At 42.3% G+C, this 21,602-nt stretch overlaps 1 protein-coding gene across 13 annotated transcripts in view; it reads right to left on the reverse strand.

The window, feature by feature from the left end:
* Positions 1 to 21,602, reverse strand: part of FAT3 (FAT atypical cadherin 3) — a 697,764-nt gene that overhangs the window by 143,225 nt on the left and 532,937 nt on the right. For all 13 annotated transcript variants that reach the window (XM_061628858.1, XM_061628860.1, XM_061628859.1 and 10 more), the window contains one exon: positions 3,018 to 3,293. In XM_061628858.1, coding sequence (XP_061484842.1) covers positions 3,018 to 3,293 — 276 coding nt within the window. The remainder of the gene's footprint in view (positions 1 to 3,017; positions 3,294 to 21,602) is intronic.

Raw genomic sequence — 21,602 nt, forward strand, 5'->3', positions numbered from 1 at the left:
TTCCATATACATCCCAATTCCAAAGAAAGGGGATCCCAGGGAATGCAATAATTATCGAACTATTGCCTTAATATCCCATGCAAGTAAAGTAATGCTCAAGATTCTACAACAAAGGCTCTTGCCATATATGGAGCGAGAAATGCCAGACATCCAAGCTGGATTTAGAAAGGAAGAGGCACCAGAGATCATACCGCAAACATATGTTGGATAATGGAACGGACCAAGGAATTTCAGAAGAAAATCACCCTGTGCTTTATAGATTACAGCAAAGCCTTTGACCGTGTAGATCATGAAAAACGATGGAATGCTTTAAAAGAAATGGGGGTGCCACAGCATCTGATTGTCCTGATGCGCAACCTATACTCTGGACAAGAGGCTACTGTAAGGACAGAATATGGAGAAACCGATTGGTTCCCAATCGGAAAGGGTGTGAGACGGGTGTATTTTATCACCTTGTTTATTTAATCTGTACGCAGAACATATCATACGGAAAGCAGGATTGGACCAAGATGAAGGAGGTGTGAAAATTGGAGGGAGAAATATCAATAATTTAAGATATGCAGACGATACCATACTACTAGCAGAAACCAGTAATGATTTGAAACGAATGCTGATGAAAGTTAAAGAAGAAAGCACAAAAGCAGGACTACAGCTGAATGTCAAAAAGACTAAAGTAATGACAACAGAAGATTTATGCAACTTTACAGTTGACAATGAGGACACTGAATTTGTCAAGGATTATCAATACCTTGGCACAATCATTAACCAAAATGGAAACAATAGTCAAGAAATCAGATGAAGGCTAGGACTGGGGAGGGCAGCTGTGAGAGAACTAGAAAAGGTCCTCAAATGCAAAGATGTATCACTTGACACTAAAGTCAGAATCATTCAGACCATGGTATTTCCGATCTCTATGTATGGATGTGAAAGTTGGACAGTGAAAAAAGCAGGTAAGTGAAAAATCAACTCATTTGAAATCTGGTGTTGGAGAAGAGCTTTGTGTATACCATGGACTGCAAAAAAGACAAATAATTGGGTGTTAGAACAAATTAAATCAGAACTGTCACTAGAAGCTAAAATGATGAAACTGAGGTTATCATACTTTGGACACATAATGAGAAGACATGATTCATTAGAAAAGATAATAATGCTGGGGAAAACAGAAGAAAGTAGAAAAAGAGGAAGGCCAAACAAGAGATGGATTGATTCCATAAAGGAAGCCACAGACCTGAACTTACAAGATCTGAACAGGGTGGTTCACGACAGATGCTCTTGGAGGTCACTGATTCATGGGGTCGCCATAAGTCGTAGTCGACTTGGAGGCACATAACAACAACAACAACACTTATGCCATGTGCTCCAGTTTTTATTTCATGTCTCCCCTCTCCCTTTTACTTTACTGATGTGCTCCAGTGCATATTCAAACTGATTAAAATCACAGAGCAAAAAGGGGATCCTGATGTGATTGTGCAATCTCACCTAGAACACTTCTTGTTCCATAAAGCAATCAATGAGCACCTGGGCACATCAGTAGATTCATTATTATCAATAATATGATTAATAATAATAATTTTATTTCTTTATTAAATTTACATCCCACCCTTCGTCCTAGAAGGAGCCCAGGGCAGCAAACAAAAACACTAAAAACACTCTAAAACATCTTAAAAACAAAAGACTTTAAAACATATTAAAACGAAACATCTTTTAAAACATTTTAAAATAAAGTACCTTTAAAAGCACATTAAAATATCTTTAAAAAATCTAAAAAAGTAGATGTGAACTAAAAGCCATGGCAACCATGTGCCACTTTTGTTTCAGAAACTCTCCAGGTTAAACCAGAAGAAGGATTGGATCAAAGTTTGAGGAATGCTGCCAGGAGATCCCTTGCCAACATCATCACCCTTCTATCCTGGCAAGCCAATTGGTAGTTGTCAGCAGTAGTGCCATAGTCAGCAGCGAATCAAAGCAAGCAGCTCATAATTTCCAATTTTCCACAATGTCCTGACAGAATATTATTCTAGGGCATTGCTAGAAATTTAAAATGATGAGCAGTTTGCAGCCACCTGTCACAAGGTAAAATGGAGCCAGAGGAAATGGGCAGGTGGGTGGGCCTATTCCAGAGCAGGCTTTAGAGACAATGACTTTTTGGCAGCTCCTCAAAGAAGCCAGATGCTGAAACCAGGCCTGACCAGAAGGCAGACTGAGTGGAACATGTGGCCAAATGAATCCTCTAAACAAGGGGTGGCTAACCTCTGGCCCTACAGTTGTTGTTGTAGTACAACTCCCATCATTCCTCGGTACTGGCAATGCTGGCTAGGGGTGATTGGAGATGTACAACAATATTTGGAGGACACCAAGTTGGCTACCCTTGCACTAAAAAATAACAGGAATGGAATGCAAGTTCCATTCATCCCTAGTCAAAGTTCTCACAAAGTTCGAGATGAAAATCAAGGTCAGTTTGGAAGTTCTACCCCCACCTCCCCCAAAATTAAAATAATAATTTCTGCTCTATAATATTCAGCATCCACTTCAGAGCAGAATAATTTATCCTCTGTAATTTAGGCACACAAACCAGTATCTCCTGTCTTGAGAAAATCCTACAGAAAAATGCGATAAACCAGGGCACTTTGCTTTCAAGAGGTGAGTACGGCAAGAGGTGAGTATGGCAAATCACCTTGTTAAAGGCTTCTGAAGGAACTTAAAAAACTTCTCCTGAGAAACTCTTTAAAAAAGTCTCCTCTGATAAAAGGCCCAGGCATCGAGAGATTATGTTTCTTCCATGTTCTCTCTCAAGATGGCAAAACCATTTTGCAAGATAAAAACTCTTTCACAGCAAGCCTCACAAAGCCTTAGCGCTGAACGAACGAATAAATAAATGCACTGCTATGCAGGGAAGAAAATTAATTACTCCTTCCTCACTGAATTTTAAAGCCTCTATGCTTATCAGAAGACTATAACACATCCCTATTAATAGACACCGACAGTGTCTGAGGAGACAGTTAACACTCAGCTCTTACCATAACGTTTAGGATGTGCTTATCTTGGGCTTCATGGTCTAAGCGCTCAGCAGTGTACAGCACTCCTGTGTTGGGATCCATCCTGAACTTCCTTACACTAATTGAGTCAATGCTGCTGTGAATGATGTAGCTGAGTTTGTGTTTCTCATCTCTGTCTATGGCTTCAACTTGCAGGATCTCAGTGTCATGGAGGATGTCCTCAGAAATTGTGACATCGTAACTCGGGTGGGAAAATTCCGGGCCGTTATCATTGTTGTCCAATACTTTGATTAAAACCTGCAGTAAAAGGGGGGGGGAGGGATGGCGGTGAAGAACAAGTAGTTTATACAGTGATCCCTGCCAAAGTGACATATTGGCTGTTTTCACACATCATGGTAAGCCATAAACCATGGCTTACTGTGCACAAGCAAATTGTACCTGCTTTGTTCCTTCCTGCTCGCATTGGGAGGAAAAAAACACATTCCCTTGCTTAGTGTTACATCCAAACTAGGGATTTGTTTTGTTCCCAACAAACCATGATCTGTACCCAAGGTTTGATCTTGGCTTATTGACCGTGGTTTGTTGGAGCAAAACGATCCCTGGTTGGAATTTAACATTTGCAAAGGATTGTGGTTTGTTTCTTCCAAGCTTGAGCAGGTGTGTTCACAGATATGGTTTATCGCAGCGTTACTAACCCGGTGCCCTCCAGATGTTTTGGACTACAACTTCCATCAGCCCCAGCCAGCAGAGTTGTGCTGGCTGTGACTGTAATCCAACATCTTGGGGGTGGGTGGGTCGGACAGGGCACCGATTTATTTACCATATTTGGAACATTTATGTGAGGTTCATCCATTTTTTTCATCAAAATAAACAAATAATGTGAGATAGGTTAGGCTACATTACATTCAGGGTAGCTCATGGGAATTTGAACCCAGATCTCCCCTTCCCCTCAGTCTCTGCGCTGTTATTATCATTGGTAGCCGATCTGTAGACTAGCAGGAATGGCAAATCTCTCAACGTCAGTTTCCCTCAATTTCTCATTTTGCTACCCAAGTTCAGTTCTCCACATTTCTATATTTTTTTTTTAGAAGTCATGAAAATGCATCAACTTTTTAATGTGAATGTCTCCTATATACACGTTTGTATGCAATTTTGCCCTAAAATAATGCATTTTCATGAATATGTACACTTGTAAGGACACTTTACCTGAATACACGCATTTTTGTACACCTTACTTGGCTAGAGAATTGGGCAGCAAATTTCAAAGGATCGCTGTGTTTCAGTTTACGTATTGTTTTGGAAAGTGCAAATTATGTAGGTTTGCTTTTAAATGCAAACAAAATTAAATTTCTCCCTCATTCCTATAGACCAGTCATTCCAGAATTTCTGCGGGGAAAGCTTTGGCAGGCCACGCTAAAACACATGCACATCTGTTCAGAAGACCCTACTCAATGGGGAACAGACATGTATAGCAGGTGTGAGGAGCCTTTGGCCATCCGGATGTTGCTGAATTACAACTCCCATAATCCCAAACCATTGGCCATGCTTGCAGAGGCTGATGGGAGTTGTACTTCAGCAACATCCGGAAGGCTAAAGGTTCCCCATACCTGACATACAGGATTGCACTATAAAGAAATCACACCTCCCCCTCAATTTTCTGCTTATTTCTTATCTGACCAAGTAACTAGGTTATTCTATGTGAGGTATAAGTGATCTACTGCTTGAGGTAAATTGCCCAGTTGCAAGGGAGCACATTGCTCCGATATGAAGGTGCTCTCCAACACAGGAAGCAAGCTTGCCCTATACTGAGTCAGACCTGTGGTCCATCTAGCTCAATCTATACTGCCAGGCAGTGGCTCTCCAAGATTTCAGATGGGCCTCTTCCAACTCTACCCAGAGACTGAGCCCGGGATGTTTTTTCACGCAAAAAATGAGCTCTACCACTAAGGATAAGGTAGTGATGGCAGAACAGACTGTGGCTCAAATGACTATCTCTTCCACTATGCTCCACAACATTGCTGAGGTAAAAGAAAACAACAATTTGATGAGACTCCTATACATTTGTTCTGAACAGGATTTATTCCCTGCCACTTCATTCCTGTTTCATTCTGCTGCTTGTATAGACCAGGCTAGTGTAGCCATCATCTCATCACTACCTCCACCAACCAAGTCAGCCATTTTAAAGGAGACAAAGCCCCTGGCAGGCCCCATCAGCTGTTTTCCTCACATAAGTTCAGTCAGTGTGGGGGGAGGATGAGCTCCGGAAAAATCTGTAGGGCAAACAAACCTAATAAAAATACACATAAATCCTCCCCACGCTTTTAAAAGGTGTGTAGGGGGTAGGTGGTGGGTGGAGAGAATATGCGCTCAAAAGTGTTTACAGGGCTTTTGTTTGAGCTCAGCCACTTCCACCCACACTTTTTGCTTTAATAGAGGAAAAGAGTTACTTACGTGCTATTATAACAGTATTTTATGAAAAGAGGTTGCCCTCAGAGAGACATGAAACATTAGCTTTCCATGTTAACGAAACGTTTGTTGAATACTTTGCCAGAAAGTGTGTAAACAACTCCAAAAAATGCCTATAATGATCCATCCTGGGAACAGTCTAGAAGGCAGTTGTAATAAAATTCTAAGTTAAGACTATTACATGTTACTTAGGAAGCTGGGCAGCCTTGGGGAGGAGTCATTTTTGTGGGCCTTGCTGGGCTGGGAGAATGAGAAGGATGGAAGAAGCGATACCCAGATTTGCTAAAGATGGAGGCAGAGGTAGAAACAAAGGAGTATCCTGTACAATCCACAGGGCTAATGATGACAAATATCCCTTGCTTGTCTTGGCTTGACGTAAGTTAATGCTCACTGGGACACTCTACTGGTCTTTCTAAAGAAAAAAAATGAATGGTAAAATCACTAAAGCTGAGCATGCTATTAGGAATTTAGGTTGCTACACAACAGCAGTAACAATAACAATAGAAAGGGGAAAGTGGAAGAAACAAATTAAAAGTTCTATTTCTGTTTTGTTTGGATTGAAAGATTTTGTTTGGATTGCTATATGTATTTTTAGTGACTGTGATGTATCAGAGATGTGCAAATGTTGCATCACTGAGGATATGAATAGAAATTATTACTTTGTCACATTTAAGGAAACTATCAGGGGGAGCTTAAATTCAGCTGTGTGTCCCATTACATTCTTATAACTAGAGATGGAAGGATCTGTCAACTTTGGTCCTCTCAGTTTCTCATTTTTCCAGTCTTAAATTCACTTCTCCACATTTCTGCAGCAATTCGTGATTTTTTTAAAAAAAATCCTCATGAAAATTCTCCAGCATTTTAGTGTAAATTTCTTATAATAAACACAATTCTGTGCGCCAGTTTGACTAATGTACACATTCTTGCAATCAATTTCTTCAGTTAAAATGCATTTTTGTATGTCCACTAATGTATTCATTTTTATTTATTTATTTATTTATTTATTAGATTTATATCCTGCCCTTTCTCCCAGCAGGAGAAATTTATTTATGCATTTTCATACACATTCCTTGGAGAACTGCATCGCAAAATTCAGAGAAGTGCAAAGTCTGAAGGATGGGTGTGCCTTGGTTCTCATACTGGTTCACAAAGTTCAGATTTGATCGATTCAGCTGTAAATGCAAACGGAATCAAATTTCTCCCTCATCCTTACTTATACAACGATCCTCTTTAGTAGATTAGGTCAAGAGAATGGTGACTAACTCAAGGTCACCTGACAACTTTAATGGGTAAGCACATTCGAACACAACTCTTTGGTCCTGAAATATTAAGATGACTTATACGGAGTCTGAATGTTGGTCCATCTATTCCAGTATTACCTGCTCTGAGTAGCATCTGCTCCCTAAGCAGTGGTCTTTACCAGCCTCATTACTAGATCATATCAAGCACTGAATCTGGGATCTTCTGCATGCAAAGCACACACTTTGCCATTGAACTATTGCCTACTGGATAGGCAGCAATTTTTGATACATTATGATAACATTATTTTTGTGGCCTACGTTTGGCAGTCTATCTATGACACTGAACTGGCTCCATTTACCATCTTACGCAACTGTGGCAATACAGCGATTCTTAATGAGCATACTGAATGTGTCCCAATGGCGAGCAGAGTTTTGCATGTTGAAAGGCACACATGCATCGGGCTGGCCCTCCAATGAAGTGAATGGGTAAGCCTGCTCACACAGGAACTCTGCATGTACAGGGTGGGGAGGCAAACTCCCATTTCTCCCTTTCTGTGGTTAGTTACAAATGGCAAAGTTGCACTGCACATCGGTTAGTGTTTTTTCTACACATATAGTAAAAATGTGTCATGCTGTGTAGTTCGCAGCACCACAGACAGGTGGCACTGTGAACTGCAGCATGAATGCTTCCATCCCACCTGCACGCCACTTGTACCTCTCGCCATCACCTGCCTGGGCAAACAGGTACGGTGGCGGCAACATCCTTTGTGAGTGTGGCCTAGGTGTAGCAGTAGCAGCCTGGGTGGGTGGACAGGAGGCTGGTGTGCGACAGCCTGGGCAGAAGACCAGCGTGTGGCCTAGGTGTGGTACAGTGGCAAAGTTTGTCTAGGGGGCACATGGCAGCGGCAGTGACAGAACATGGGTTGCCGAGGGGAGTGGGAGTATCTGAGGTGGTGGGGTTTGGTGAGGGAAGTGCAGGTGCCTCAGGAGGGGGCAGGTGGACTGGGGTGTGGTGGGGGAGGGAGGTGGCAGGGGAGGGAGGTGGGAGAACAGAGTGGCGGATTGGTGAGCTGGGTACAGAGTCCTCCTAGTTATTAATAAAAGTTTTAAAATGTTACGAAATTTTGTAAAATGAAAAATACCTGTAAAATGTGTGTACCTGAAGCAAAAGTGGGATGAATATAGAAAACATTTCCATCAATACTTCTTTTAAAACTGCCTTCAATTTCCTTGGGGTGTGTGTGTGTGCAAGGGTGAAAGATCTATTCCTTGGTTGGAGCCCCAATTAGATAGCAATTCTTTGCTGACAATTGCTGAAATAAATATATCTAGGTTGATGATAGGGAACAATGTGTCACCTGAAGAATAGTTCTGGATGAGACACTCACAAACTAAGCTCTTAGCAGCAAAACTTCGTGAAGAATATATTCCAGTTAACTTTTCCAGATATAATACAGGGACATAAGAAGCTGCCTATACTGATTCAGACCATTGGTCCATCTAGCTCAATATTATCTACACTGACCGGCAGCAGCTCTCCAAGGTTTCAGGCAGAAGCCTCTCTTAGCCTTACCTGGAGATGTCAGGAACCTTCTGCATGCAAGGCAGATGCTTTACTACTGAGCTCCAGCCCTTCACCAGCTTTGTTCCATCTTCTTTCTCAACTACAGTTGATAGTTTTATTTATTTTGTGTTTATTTAGCACAATTGTATTCCACCTTCCTCCCCCATCAAGGTGGCACACACATGGAGTTCCCAGGCACTCTTCCATCCAGGCACTGACCAATGCCAGACCTGCTTACCTTCAAGAAGATTGTTGCCTCATGTGCCTTCAGGCCGTGTCCTGCTTGCTGGTGTTCTAAACGCATTGATATCACATTGCGTTCCACATTTTTTTCTTTGAGCAATTAGTTTGTTGTTCTTTTGAACTTTGATGTTAAGTGTGATGCTAATTGCATAAATGGCATTATGGCTAGTTTGGCCCAGAGATTCTGATATAAAGGCATTAACATTTTACATGTCATACAGCTCCATTTTTTACAGGAATATTGTTTCAGTTCAGGGGAATTGGCCCTGCTGGAGAGATATTTTTTTAAAAAATCAGATACAGAAGATTAATTGTAAGACTACAGGGAAAAACAAAAACAGCATGTGTTCACTTCAGACTGTTTGTTGCCCAAATATAATAAGAAATAACAGTTTAATGTGCCATCTAAAAGCATGACTCCATCAGAGAAAAACGGGGGGAAACTTCAGTGAGAAAACATATGCAGACCAGGGGCTGCAACCCTGTTTGCTCTGCTCCCCATGCCACCTCCAACACCTACGCAGGCATCCCCATTCCCCTCGCCAACCCACTTGCCTTGCCTGTTTCCTGCACTGCCAGCACCCCACCAACCTCCTCAGTCCCCTCACCACTGCTAACGCACGAGACACCCTCACTTTCCTCCCCAACCTGCTTGTCTGGCCTGTTACACCACAGCCACCCAGACAAACTCTGTGGGTGCCACTGGCAGCCTCCCAGCTTCCGTGCAACTGCCCAGGCTGCAGACTCCACCACATAGCCTGCTCGCTCACTAATCCGTCCACCAACCTTCCACTCCCCTCACCACCACCACCACCCAGGCACTCACACACCCCTCCTCAGCCACTTGCCTCAACTGTTGTGCTCCTGCCGCCGCCTTAGAGAACCGTGAGTGCCGCTGCAGGCCTCCCACCCTCCTGCGCATCTGCCCAGACTGTAGCCTCCACCACAGAGCCTGCTTGCTTGACAAACCCTCCCCACTCTGCTCACCACCACCATCCCAGGCACCCACACTCCCTTCCCCAACCTGCTTGCCTCACTGCTGTTGCACTGCTGCCGCCCTGGACAAACTCTGCAGGTGGAATTCTATGGCAAGACGGACTGATTGTCAAGCTGCTCTGGGAACTGTAGCTCTGCAAGGGGAATAGGAGTCTCCTGGCAACTCTCAACACCCTTAACAAACTATAGTTCCCAGGATTCTTTGGGGGGAAGCCATGACTGTTTAAAGTAGTATGACACTGCTTTAAATGTAGAGTGCAGATGCAGTCTAAGTGTTTTGAAGGATACAGCCACCAGAACTTAGGGAATCCTTGCCCTGCATTCAATGGCTAAGAAGGAGCGTATGTTTGTGTGTTTGAGAGATAGAGAGAAGAAGATGAAGCAGGATGCAATGCACACACAGAAGATGGGTTGGAGAAGGCAAGAGAGGGTAAATTGCAGCAAGCTCTGCAAAGAAGTTTCTGGAAGGAAGGCAAGGCATCAGCTAAAGCAAGAAAGTAATATGTTGTGCAGATTACTGACTAAGGTGGTTTCCCTATGCACACCCACCCACACCCAATCTATCTCTGTTCCTCTTCCGATCCAGAGAGAAAACACTGCTTTGTCCTTCCTACCCAGAATGCAGCAAAGTAATTGTTTCCCACTCTTGTCCTCACTCTTATGTGGCATCAGGATGATGGCATCAGCATGAGGGAAGAAGGAAGAAGTATTTCCTGTGAGGAAGAGAAGGTACTTTGAAAGACAGGTTGCCCTCGCCCAAATCCAAGCCACAAAATCTCCTTTGAGAACTTCCACACACATCCCTCATGTGCCTCTGCCTTGGTCTGTTCCAAGCTGACGGCAGTCTGCTGTTTCTCATTCCTTCCCGTTCCTGCCTGCAGATTAGCTACGAACCTTGGGATTGTTCCTGTGCTCTCATTTCTGTGCTCTGAACAGACCCCACAGTTCACCCCAGCTCTCGTTCTTGCTCTCTGGTTGCATACAGACCATACATTTAAAGCACATGACTTTCCCCAAAGAATCCTAGGAGCTGTAATTGACACCTTGCAGAACTACAGTTCCTAGCACCCTAAACGAAGTACAGTTCCCAGGACTCTTCAGGAGAAGTCATGTGCTTTAAATGTATGGTATGCACACAGTCTTGGAACAGATCTCTTGGATGCTGACCTCCTCACTATAACAAGGGAGCTTCTTGTTCCTAAACCTGAATTTCAGCCCTGACCTGTAAACAGATTGACAAAGTTCTCTTGTGACTTAGATCACGACAGACAACAATTAATCAGAACAAAATTGACACACAATTGATAAACTGCTGTTATGGATTGTTAGTGTGGTCTAGCGATGGGATTCATTCGCCAATGCCGATCTGAAAGTATTCCATCTACCTAACAGGCCGGTATAGACTCGAGTTTGTTCTTTGTTTGCAAGCTGCTGCTTTTACCAATCTGTCTTTTTTCCCCCTTGGAAAGTTAATATTAATAGTAATAGTTTGAAAGGAAATATCAATATTTTGAAAGGATATGCCAATAAAGAAAATATCAATAAATGGAAGGATATACCAATAAAAATACTGATATTAATACAGTATTTTAGACAGATGTTTTTAAAAAAAGATCAGTTTCTGAAAATCACTACATAAACATCTGATCCGCAACGATGGCGAATAAGCAAATTAGCAAATATGCAAATTAATGGAAAATTCGGTACCAAATCTGAATTGGGTGGAATTTAGCACATCCTTAGTGTGGTCAGCTCTGAAAGATAATATACTGGGTGACCAAAAGGTGAGTTGACCACCGAGCTGCCGCAATGCATTTGAACTTTACAGAGGTTCATTCTTGCATGCCTACCTTTAGGGGGGAAAATGTCATGGGGAAATGTTAATACTTGTGTACTGTCAAGTACCACTGGGTTCTAAAAATTCCTCCTTAATGCAGTTTCTACAAGGTTAGCTGGTATGGTACAACCTAATTTATATATATATATATATAAACCCTCTGAAGAACATGAAGTTTGTTTCACAACAGCAAGATGTCTGGAACAAAAGGCAGCATAAAATCCATAGTTCTTGGGGGCAACTCTCTCTAAGGAAAAACAGTGACAGACTCAGCTGTTTTGAACGTGCATGTGAATGTATTGCAAGAGCTGTGTGTGCAATATATATGTGTATAAACCCATCATCAGAACTCTTGCCAAAAAGGGAGGGGAGTTGGTGACATGTCTATATTAGGTGAAAATCATTTGAATCTCAGAGAGGGTGGTCAGAGGGGAACTGTAAACTTATAGTAATATAAGGTAGTAGGAGGACATTTTGTAGGTAGTGGATGGGAACAAACATGGGGGCAGCAATCTCTATCCTTGCTAGGGATGGACAAACCTGTCAATTTCATTTTTTCCTCATTTTTTCCATTCCTAAGTCCAATTTTAGACATCAGTCTGTGATTTTTTTTTATAAAACACAATGAACCTTCTTCAGCATTTTCTCCTAATATACATGTTTGTATTTTATTTCCCCTATTATATATATTTTTGCAAAGCATTTTACCCTAATATATTTTTTTTGTATGATTTTCACTAATTCATGAATATATGCACATTTTATGCATACTTTACCCTAGCATATGCATTTTTGTACCCATTACTTGGCTGGAGAATTGCACTGAAAAATTCGCAGAAATGTGAATATCTAAGGACAGCTGTGTTTGGATTGTGAATTCGGTAGGTTCACCTTTAAATGCAGAGTGAATCTCATTTCTTCCCTGTCCCTTCTCCACCCCACCCAACATCCCTAGAAACAACTCTGTGGTTACATCATCATGTAGTATAATTTCCTAGGATATTTCCCACTTTGAAACCCTGTAGTAGGTAAACAACCTAGGTACTTTGAGTGTCTCTTACTTTTAAGGAAGTTTTTTTTTTTAAAAAAGTGGGAGGAAATAGATAAAAAGTCCTTGGACCACGTTGTATTGTAAACTGCTTTAACTGATTTATATGTTGTTGCAACCTGCCCAAGTTGCTAGACGAAGGATGTGTAGTAATTGAAAATAGTAGTAGAAGTAATAATAATAATTATAACAATTATTTTACTAATCTCTCATTTGATTGGCAGGTGAGGCCTCATTGGTGGTGCTGTCACTGAGTGCTGCCAAGTTGATGCTGACCTGTGACAGGGCCTTTTCAGTGATGGCTCCCTGTCTGTCGAATGCCCTCCCCAGTGAGGTGTGTCTGTCTCCATCACTACTGACTTTCAGGAGAAATTTGAATACATTACCCAGGCATTTGAGGGCTAAAGGGCACTGTTTCTGGCAACCTGAAAATCACTGATGAAATCATGTTTTTAACTGACATTCTACCATTTTGTTAGAAAGGATACCAAAAGCATGTCTGGTATACCTTGGCAGTAGAAAATGCAAGGCCCAGCAAAATAAAATTTTATTATATAATCCTTTCCTTGTGCAGAACTGACGTTTCAGGATGAACAAGACACCCACCAAACAATAGGAAATCTTCAACATGACCCAGTTTGCCATTTAGAGTTCAGGATTTTCAAACACAGGAAGAGGAAAGCACAAAGGGAGTGGTGTACTTGCTGCTGTTGTCACAAGGGCCCTAAATCTGCAGTGAGAGAGCCTTTTCCTTACTGCTATACCTAGGGCAGGCAGGGGCAACATTTGGCCCTTCAATGTTGCTGAACACCCATCATCCCTGGCCATTGGCCATGCTTGCTGGGACTCATGGGAATTGTAGTTCAGCAACATTTGGAGGGTCAAAGGTTCCCTACTCCTGCCCTGGGCAAAGGACACTTCCTGAGCACTCCATCAATTAAAAAAGAAGAACAGTTCCAGGTTGTAAAAACACAGTACAATCCTAAACATGTTAGTTTAGAAATTTTCTAGTGAGGAACATAAGAAGCTGCCTCATACTGAATCAGTTCATTGATCCATCTAACTACACTGATTATCCCGCTAAGCTTGATGGAACTTATTCATTAGAAAATGAGTTTAGAACCGCAACCACAGTCTTGCTCCCAGATACCTACAACCATCTTATCAAAAGATGCCTTACCTCCACCCCTTCCTAATTCAAACATCTTTGGTAAGCAATGCCACTGTAATATGGGCAACTTCTGCAATATGGGCAGAGTGAGTTCTAAACCACTTTAGCCACTCCTGCTCACGCTGTTAAGGCCTGTTTCTGACAAACAGCAGATGAAGTGATAAACTTGTATCCTGACTGTGCCACTTCAGAGTGCAGGTGGTGAGCGGAATGATGGAATCATAGAATAGTAGAGTTGGAAGGAGCCTATACGTGAAAGAAGGCATTGAATCCAGAAAGCTCGAAACCCCAAAAGAGGCAGACTCCTCCACAGAATCGTTGTGGGTGGTGATACCATGCCCCAGGAGGGACTTAATACTGGGAACGATCTATCGTCCCCCTGATCAAAATGCTCAGGGAGACCTTGAGATGAGATATGAAATTGAGGAAGCATCCAAACTAGGAAATGTGGTAGTAATGGGTGACTTCAACTACCCAGACACAGACTGGCCGCATATGTGTTCCAGTCATGACAAAGAAGCAAAGTTTCTAGATATTCTAAATGACTATTCCCTAGACCAGTTGGTCATGGAACCGACCAGAGGGACGGCAACCCTGGACTTAATCCTCAGTGGGGACCGGGACCTGGTGCGAGATGTAAGTGTTGTTCAACCGATTGGGAGCAGTGACCACAGTGCTATTAAATTAAACATACATGTAACTGGCCAATTGCCAAGAAAATCCAACACGGTCACATTTGACTTCAAAAGAGGAAACTTCACAAAAATGAGGGGATTGGTAAAAAGAAAGCTGAAAAACAAAGTCCAGAGGGTCACATCACTCGAAAATGCTTGGAAGTTGTTTCAAAACACTATATTAGAAGCTCAACTGGAGTGCATACCGCAGATCAGAAAAGGTACCGCCAGGGCCAAGAAGATGCCAGCATGGTTAACGAGCAAAGTCAAGGAAGCTCTTAGAGGCAAAAAGTCTTCCTTTAGAAAATGGAAGTCTTGTCCGAATGAAGAAAATAAAAAAGAACACAAACTCTGGCAAAAGAAATGCAAGAAGACAATAAGGGATGCTAAAAAAGAATTTGAGGAGCACATTGCTAAGAACATAAAAACCAACAACAAAAACTTCTATAAATACATTCAAAGCAGGAGACCATCTAGGGAGGCGATTGGACCCTTGGATGATAAGGGAGTCAAAGGTGTACTAAAGAACGATAAGGAGATTGCAGAGAAGCTAAATGAATTCTTTGCATCTGTCTTCACAGTGGAAGATATAGGGCAGATCCCTGAACCTGAACTAACATTTGCAGGAAGGGATTCTGAGGAACTGAGACAAATAGTGGTAACGAGAGAGGAAGTTCTAGGCTTAATGGACAATATAAAAACTGACAAATCACCGGGCCCGGATGGCATCCACCCGAGAGTTCTCAACGAACTCAAATGTGAAATTGCTGATCTGCTAACTAAAATATGTAACTTGTCCCTTGGGTCCTGCTCCGTGCCTGAGGACTGGAAAGTGGCAAATGTAACGCCAATCTTCAAAAAGGGATCCAGAGGGGATCCCGGAAATTACAGGCCAGTTAGCTTAACTTCTGTCCCTGGAAAACTGGTAGAAAGTATTATTAAAGCTAGATTAACTAAGCACATAGAAGAACAAGCCTTGCTGAAGCAGAGCCAGCATGGCTTCTGCAAGGGAAAGTCCTGTCTCAGTAACCTATTAGAATTCTTTGAGAGTGTCAACAAGCATATAGATAGAGGTGATCCAGTGGACATAGTGTACTTAGACTTTCAAAAAGCGTTTGACAAGGTACCTCACCAAAGACTTCTGAGGAAGCTTAGCAGTCATGGAATAAGAGGAGAGGTCCTCTTGTGGATAAGGAATTGGTTAAGAAGCAGGAAGCAGAGAGTAGGAATCAACGGACAGTTCTCCCAATGGAGGGCTGTAGAAAGTGGAGTCCCTCAAGGATCGGTATTGGGACCTGTACTTTTCAACTTGTTCATTAATGACCTAGAATTAGGAGTGAGCAGTGAAGTGGCCAAGTTTGCTGATGACACTAAATTGTTCAGGGTTGTTAAAACAAAAAGGGATTGTGAAGAGCTCCAAAAAGATCTCTCCAAACTGAGTGAATGGGCGGAAAAATGGCAAATGCAATTCAATATAAACAAGTGTAAAATTATGCATATTGGAGCAAAAAATCTTAATTTCACATATACGCTCATGGGGTCTGAACTGGCGGTGACCGACCAGGAGAGAGACCTCGGGGTTGTAGTGGACAGCACGATGAAAATGTCGACCCAGTGTGCGGCAGCTGTGAAAAAGGCAAATTCCATGCTAGCGATAATTAGGAAAGGTATTGAAAATAAAACAGCCGATATCATAATGCCGTTGTATAAATCTATGGTGCGGCCGCATTTGGAATACTGTGTACAGTTCTGGTCGCCTCATCTCAAAAAGGATATTATAGAGTTGGAAAAGGTTCAGAAGAGGGCAACCAGAATGATCAAGGGGATGGAGCGACTCCCTTACGAGGAAAGGTTGCAGCATTTGGGGCTTTTTAGTTTAGAGAAAAGGCGGGTCAGAGGAGACATGATAGAACTGTATAAAATTATGCATGGCATTGAGAAAGTGGATAGAGAAAAGTTCTTCTCCCTCTCTCATAACAGTAGAACTCGTGGACATTCAAAGAAGCTGAATGTTGGAAGATTCAGGACAGACAAAAGGAAGTACTTCTTTACTCAGCGCATAGTTAAACTATGGAATTTGCTCCCACAAGATGCAGTAATGGCCACCAGCTTGGACGGCTTTAAAAGAAGATTAGACCAATTCATGGAGGACAGGGCTATCAATGGCTACTAGCCATGATGGCTGTGCTCTGCCACCCTAGTCAGAGGCAGCATGCTTCTGAAAACCAGTTGCCGGAAGCCTCAGGAGGGGAGAGTGTTCTTGCACTCAGGTCCTGCTTGCGGGCTTCCCCCAGGCACCTGGTTGGCCACTGTGAGAACAGGATGCTGGACTAGATGGGCCACTGGCCTGATCCAGCAGGCTCTTCTTATGTTCTTATGTTCGTATGTTCTTAAGGCCATTGAGTCCAACCCTTTGCTCAATGCAGGAATCAAAGTTAAAGCATACAGCTGTCCAACTGCCTCTTGAAGGCCTCCAGTGTTGGAGAGCACACCACCTCCCTAGGTCATTGGTCCCATTGTTGTACTGCTCTAACAGTTAGGAAGCTTTTCCTGATGTTCAGCCGAAATCTGGCTTTCGGTAAACTGAGCCCATTATTCCGTGTCCTGAATTCTGGGATGATCGACAAGAGATGCTGGCCCTTCTCTGTGTGACAGCCTTTCAAGAACTTGAAGAATGTGCATTCATATACAAAAAAATCCTGCTAGGCGTCAGAGAGAAGGGACTACAGTTCTGCCTTCTTCCTGGTAAACTAGTTTTCTATTTGTGCAGAATCCCCCCATTCCATCCGCCCTGGAAGAACCATTCCATCACATGAATCCATACCTCCAATCTCAAGTTGTACAGGTCTACTACCTCACTGGCTGCTTGAGAAAACTAGATTTAAGTGGCCTTATTCACAATCAGGAGATGTTCTTTCAGCATAAAAGATTTCCTTCTCCCCACTTACTTTTGATTTCCCACAGTTAAAGCAATTTCAAAAGATAAAGGATCTTTGAGGCCTTTCAGCTGATAAATTAGTCAAAAGTAATGTTCATAGCAGTAGCAAAGAAGTTGCCTTCGGGGGTGGGGAATCTGCAAAGACCTTAAGGAATACAATTAAATCAAAGGAGAGAAAAAAACATCTAGAGCAAACAAGTCTCTTCCAAAGTTGGTCCCAAGGTTGCCTATCAAAAAAATGTCCTTGGGTTAGGCCAAAATGCATCTGAGCGTGAAATGGATGTGTGCCAAGAAACTAAAATAAACCTCCTGGTTAATTCCTTGGCCAAGCGATAGTGTGGTAATATCACAATGCAATCCTAACCATGTCTACTCAGAAGGGGCTTTACTCCCAGGATAAGTGGGATTAGGATTATTGCTTTAAGACTGATTAAATAGCTAAGTTATACAGGGTCTTTTGGAGGGAGGGGATTTGACAAGAGGGAGTAAAGGATCCACTGATTTAACACTGCTTCCAAGATTGTTATCACTAGGTATTATTATTTGTTAATCTGTATACCACCCACATGCCAAAATGGCTTCTAAGCAGCTTGTAAGCATAAAATCAATGATAAAATCCATACATAATTAAAATGCACAATTTCACAATTCCATCAAAGCATTAAAAACAACCATATATAAAATGCACAATAGTTTAAAAAGTAATTAAAACCAGTTGGATCAAGAAGTTCAAATTCAGGGAAATGCTTGCTCCAATAGGTATGTCTTCAAGAGCTGATGGAATGCCAATAAGGATGGGGCTTCTTGTATACCAGCAGGGAGGGTGTTCAAGATCTGCCAGGATGAATGAGTTAGCATCTGGCAAATGTCTGGTGCAGCCACGGCTACATTGGTATAAATCCCCAACCTCAGTTCATTTGGAGATATGCCGGCATAAGTCCTCATGCCGGTTCAGCTGAGGCTCAGCTGAGTACCAAAAAGTCCTAAGGGAGCAATCCTAACTATGAGAAGCCAGTGTAATTTATGCTGGTTTAAACTAAGCCGATGTAAAGTACACCAGATCCAAACCCCATTCAGGAAGGAGGTTACTACTGGCTGAGCTGGCCCAAACCTGGCAGAGGGAAATAAAGCCTTTAAAATAAAATTTGATTTATACCACCCGGGTTACCAGGTCACATGATTGAGCTGGATGGAGTGCCCCCCGCCGCCGCCTGTTCCCCCTGATACCCTTCCTTTTTGGGACTTACGCCGGCCTCATATTATGCTGGCATATCTTTAGCTGAATTGGGTTTGGGGATTTATGCCGTGGTAACCCCAGGTGACCCAGGGTTCATCCAGCTGACTTGGAGATCTGCCAGATCCTAACTCGCTCATTCCAGCGGATTTTGGGTTTGGATTGTTCCCTAAGTTGTGATTACATTTCAGGTTGCATGGGGAAGCATTCACTCATGACATTCCCAGCCTGAAACCGTAGTCTAGGGGAAAAAAACCCTTTCATCTCTTGATTCTTGACTTGTTCACATGTTACACTGAACACAAGTACAAGCTATCTCTACACATAGTACAAGTGTTTGTGTAAGTGTACATTTGTTGTACAGCTGAACAACTGTGTACAAAGACAGACTCCACACTTGTTGAACATTATTTAAGCATTACTGTACAAGTGTACATCAGGTACACAGTTTGTACACTTGTTGAATTTAACGTGTGAACACCCTTTCTGATAAGTATACAAACGGAGCCTTGGAGTCACCTGCACTCTCCTCATTCCCTCACCCCTGCAACAGTTAACTTGTAACAATAGTTTTGATGCTCTTTTTAAATCTCTTGGTTACCATTGCATTTTGAAATTTTGAAAGGTGCTCTGGGAATTTTATTGAGGAGCAGGGCATAATCACTAACATGCATACATAAAATTATCATAACGATGAGGCTTCCTAGTTTTAAAATTAATGCAGCATTTCTAACATGAAGTATGATTTGCCTTCCTTATACTGAATATTCCCATTAAAAAGTTCTGGACACATCCATGCAATCTGTAACTTGGGTTGCACATCCATGCAATCTGCATTGTGCCGTGTGTAGACTTCACACTGGATTATTTTCCCAGACGTGTGATAAACTCTGATTTTCCATTGTGCACCGAAGCCCCGAATTGTATTTAAGCAGAAGAAGAGATGAAGCTGCCCCCTTCCCAGAATTTTTGGAAAAAAGGTACAAGCAAAAACATCCTGAGGCAATTACACACAAAAAATAAAATAATGGCATGTACAAAGCCAGTCTTTCGTAAATTACAGCATGGCTGTGATGAATTGGGCAGAGAAAATGCAGAGAGCCCCTTGCTGGCATAGTCCTCCTGGCGCAGTCTTTGTTGAAGTTAATCAATATGACAGGTACCTTCATTCTCACATTCGGATAATAAATCAAGTAAATCAACGTTTTCCCCACCGCTACCACCGTTCTGCTTGAAGTCCCAGCAAAACCACATTAAGATGGATCTTTGCTGGCATTTAAAACATTGGTGGTGGCTGTCTGTCCACAAAGAGAGAGTGATGGCTGAAGACAGCTGATTAACACAAATATAATCATTCGAAGTACTCGCTTCAGGAGTTAGCTTGGTTCATTATTTTTAACTCTACATCTTCCATTCCCCCCTCCCAGACCGCTCCTTGAATTTATAGATAAAGGGCTTAGTGCCTTCTAAAGTATTGTGAGTTTTTTTTGATAAGCTGCCATTAAAGCTAACACACAAGTAACATAAGCCCTGTGTGAATCTTAAACCACGGTCATTTGATTCCCTTTTCTAAGGTAGTAATGTGCTATGCAGACAGGCTGGGGAGGGAGAAACGGAAGTGAATGGTTTTTAGAAAGGCGGGGGAAACAATCCTGTAATAGATGGGCAACAGTGTTGTTATTAAAGAAACTAAAGCTGTTCAGCAGATCCACACGAGTGATCGCATTACTGAAGCAAAAAATATCCCTGGCATTTTCACAATGCATTTTACCACCTCCAACTGCATAGTGGACATTCTGCCAGGACAAGAAAAATTAAAGGACAAGCAGGTGCTATGGACTCAAAGTGAAATATGGTTTCAATTGCATGGGTTGGAGCTCAGCTGTCTGGTGGACAACACTAGCTGTGACATAAGAGAAGAATTTAGGAGTTTTTTTTTTTTTTTAAGAAGCAACCTGGCTTTTTGGATGATTTCTTACAGCCACCCACTTTCCCCAGAATAGTGCTTGGGTTTTTTTTGGCAAGTATCATTAGAAGTGCAGTTGCCTTTATGCATGAAAAGGAAAGACCCACATGCTGGGATGAGGAATGAGATGCTTAAGGGTCATCAAGAGATCTGTTATTTTTCTAGGGCAGAGTTTCTTCCTAGCATAAGGCCGTAAGAAAAACATCCTACAAATAAAAGGGGTTATTTTGCCACAGCAATGCATTTTTTGCTTTGTTTTTAAAAAAATGGCAAACAGGATAAAAATTCATATAGATTTTCACTTCTTAATTTCTTGATATGAGAGACAATCCATGGCAAATGCACAGCTGGAGAACCCCTGGCCACCTCTGCACTGCAAAGCAGTGGTGGCTGTGGGTGCAATTTACAGGCTACCTGGGAAACATAAGAAGGTGCCCTACAGGTGCCCTATTGGTCCATCTAGCTCAGTATTGTGTACACTGACTGGCAGCAGCTATCCAGTGTTTCGGGCAGGAGCCTTTCCCAGACCTATCTGGAGATGCTGGAGGAACTGAACCTGGGAACTTCTGCCATGTAAGGCAGATGCTCTACCACTGAGCTATGATGAAACTTCCCAACAACCACTTTTTGCCTAGAATGCCTCCTTTCCTGATAGGCAGGGTTCTCAGGCATGCTTTTGCCATGTCAAGTAGGGAAAAGCAGGTAAGGGGAGGAAACTGAAAAGGAAGAAATGGGTAAAGCAATTTCTTCCACCGGCTGCTTCTCCTCTGCCAATCAGGACTCCTTCCTCTATGACTTTGCAGCAGAGAACCAATGAATAAGGGTTACTAACAATTTGCTAACCAATATTTGGATCAGACTGAGAGCTTACAAGCATAAGAAGGGCTTTGTTGGATCAGACCAAAGGCTTAGCATTCAGTGTGGCCAATGAGATTCCCCTGGGAAGCCCAAAAGCAGGACATGAGGACAGGACACGAGCCTTCTCCTCCTGTTGTTTCCCAACAGCTGGCCTGAACCTGAACTTGAAGACTCTATTTAGTTATCATATAGCTACTGATGGACCTTATCCTCTGAATTTGTCTAATACCCTTTATCTATGACTAGGATAATTTATTCCCCATGTTAGACTTCTTCAACTCCAAGATCCTTTCCTGCTTTACAATATATATAATATTGATTTAATTCAACCATTTACAGGTGGGGAAAAACCTGCAGTACCTGCACAGCT

Source organism: Rhineura floridana, chromosome 5 (genome assembly GCF_030035675.1).
Source record: "Rhineura floridana isolate rRhiFlo1 chromosome 5, rRhiFlo1.hap2, whole genome shotgun sequence".
Classification (NCBI taxonomy): Eukaryota; Metazoa; Chordata; class Lepidosauria; order Squamata; family Rhineuridae; genus Rhineura; species Rhineura floridana.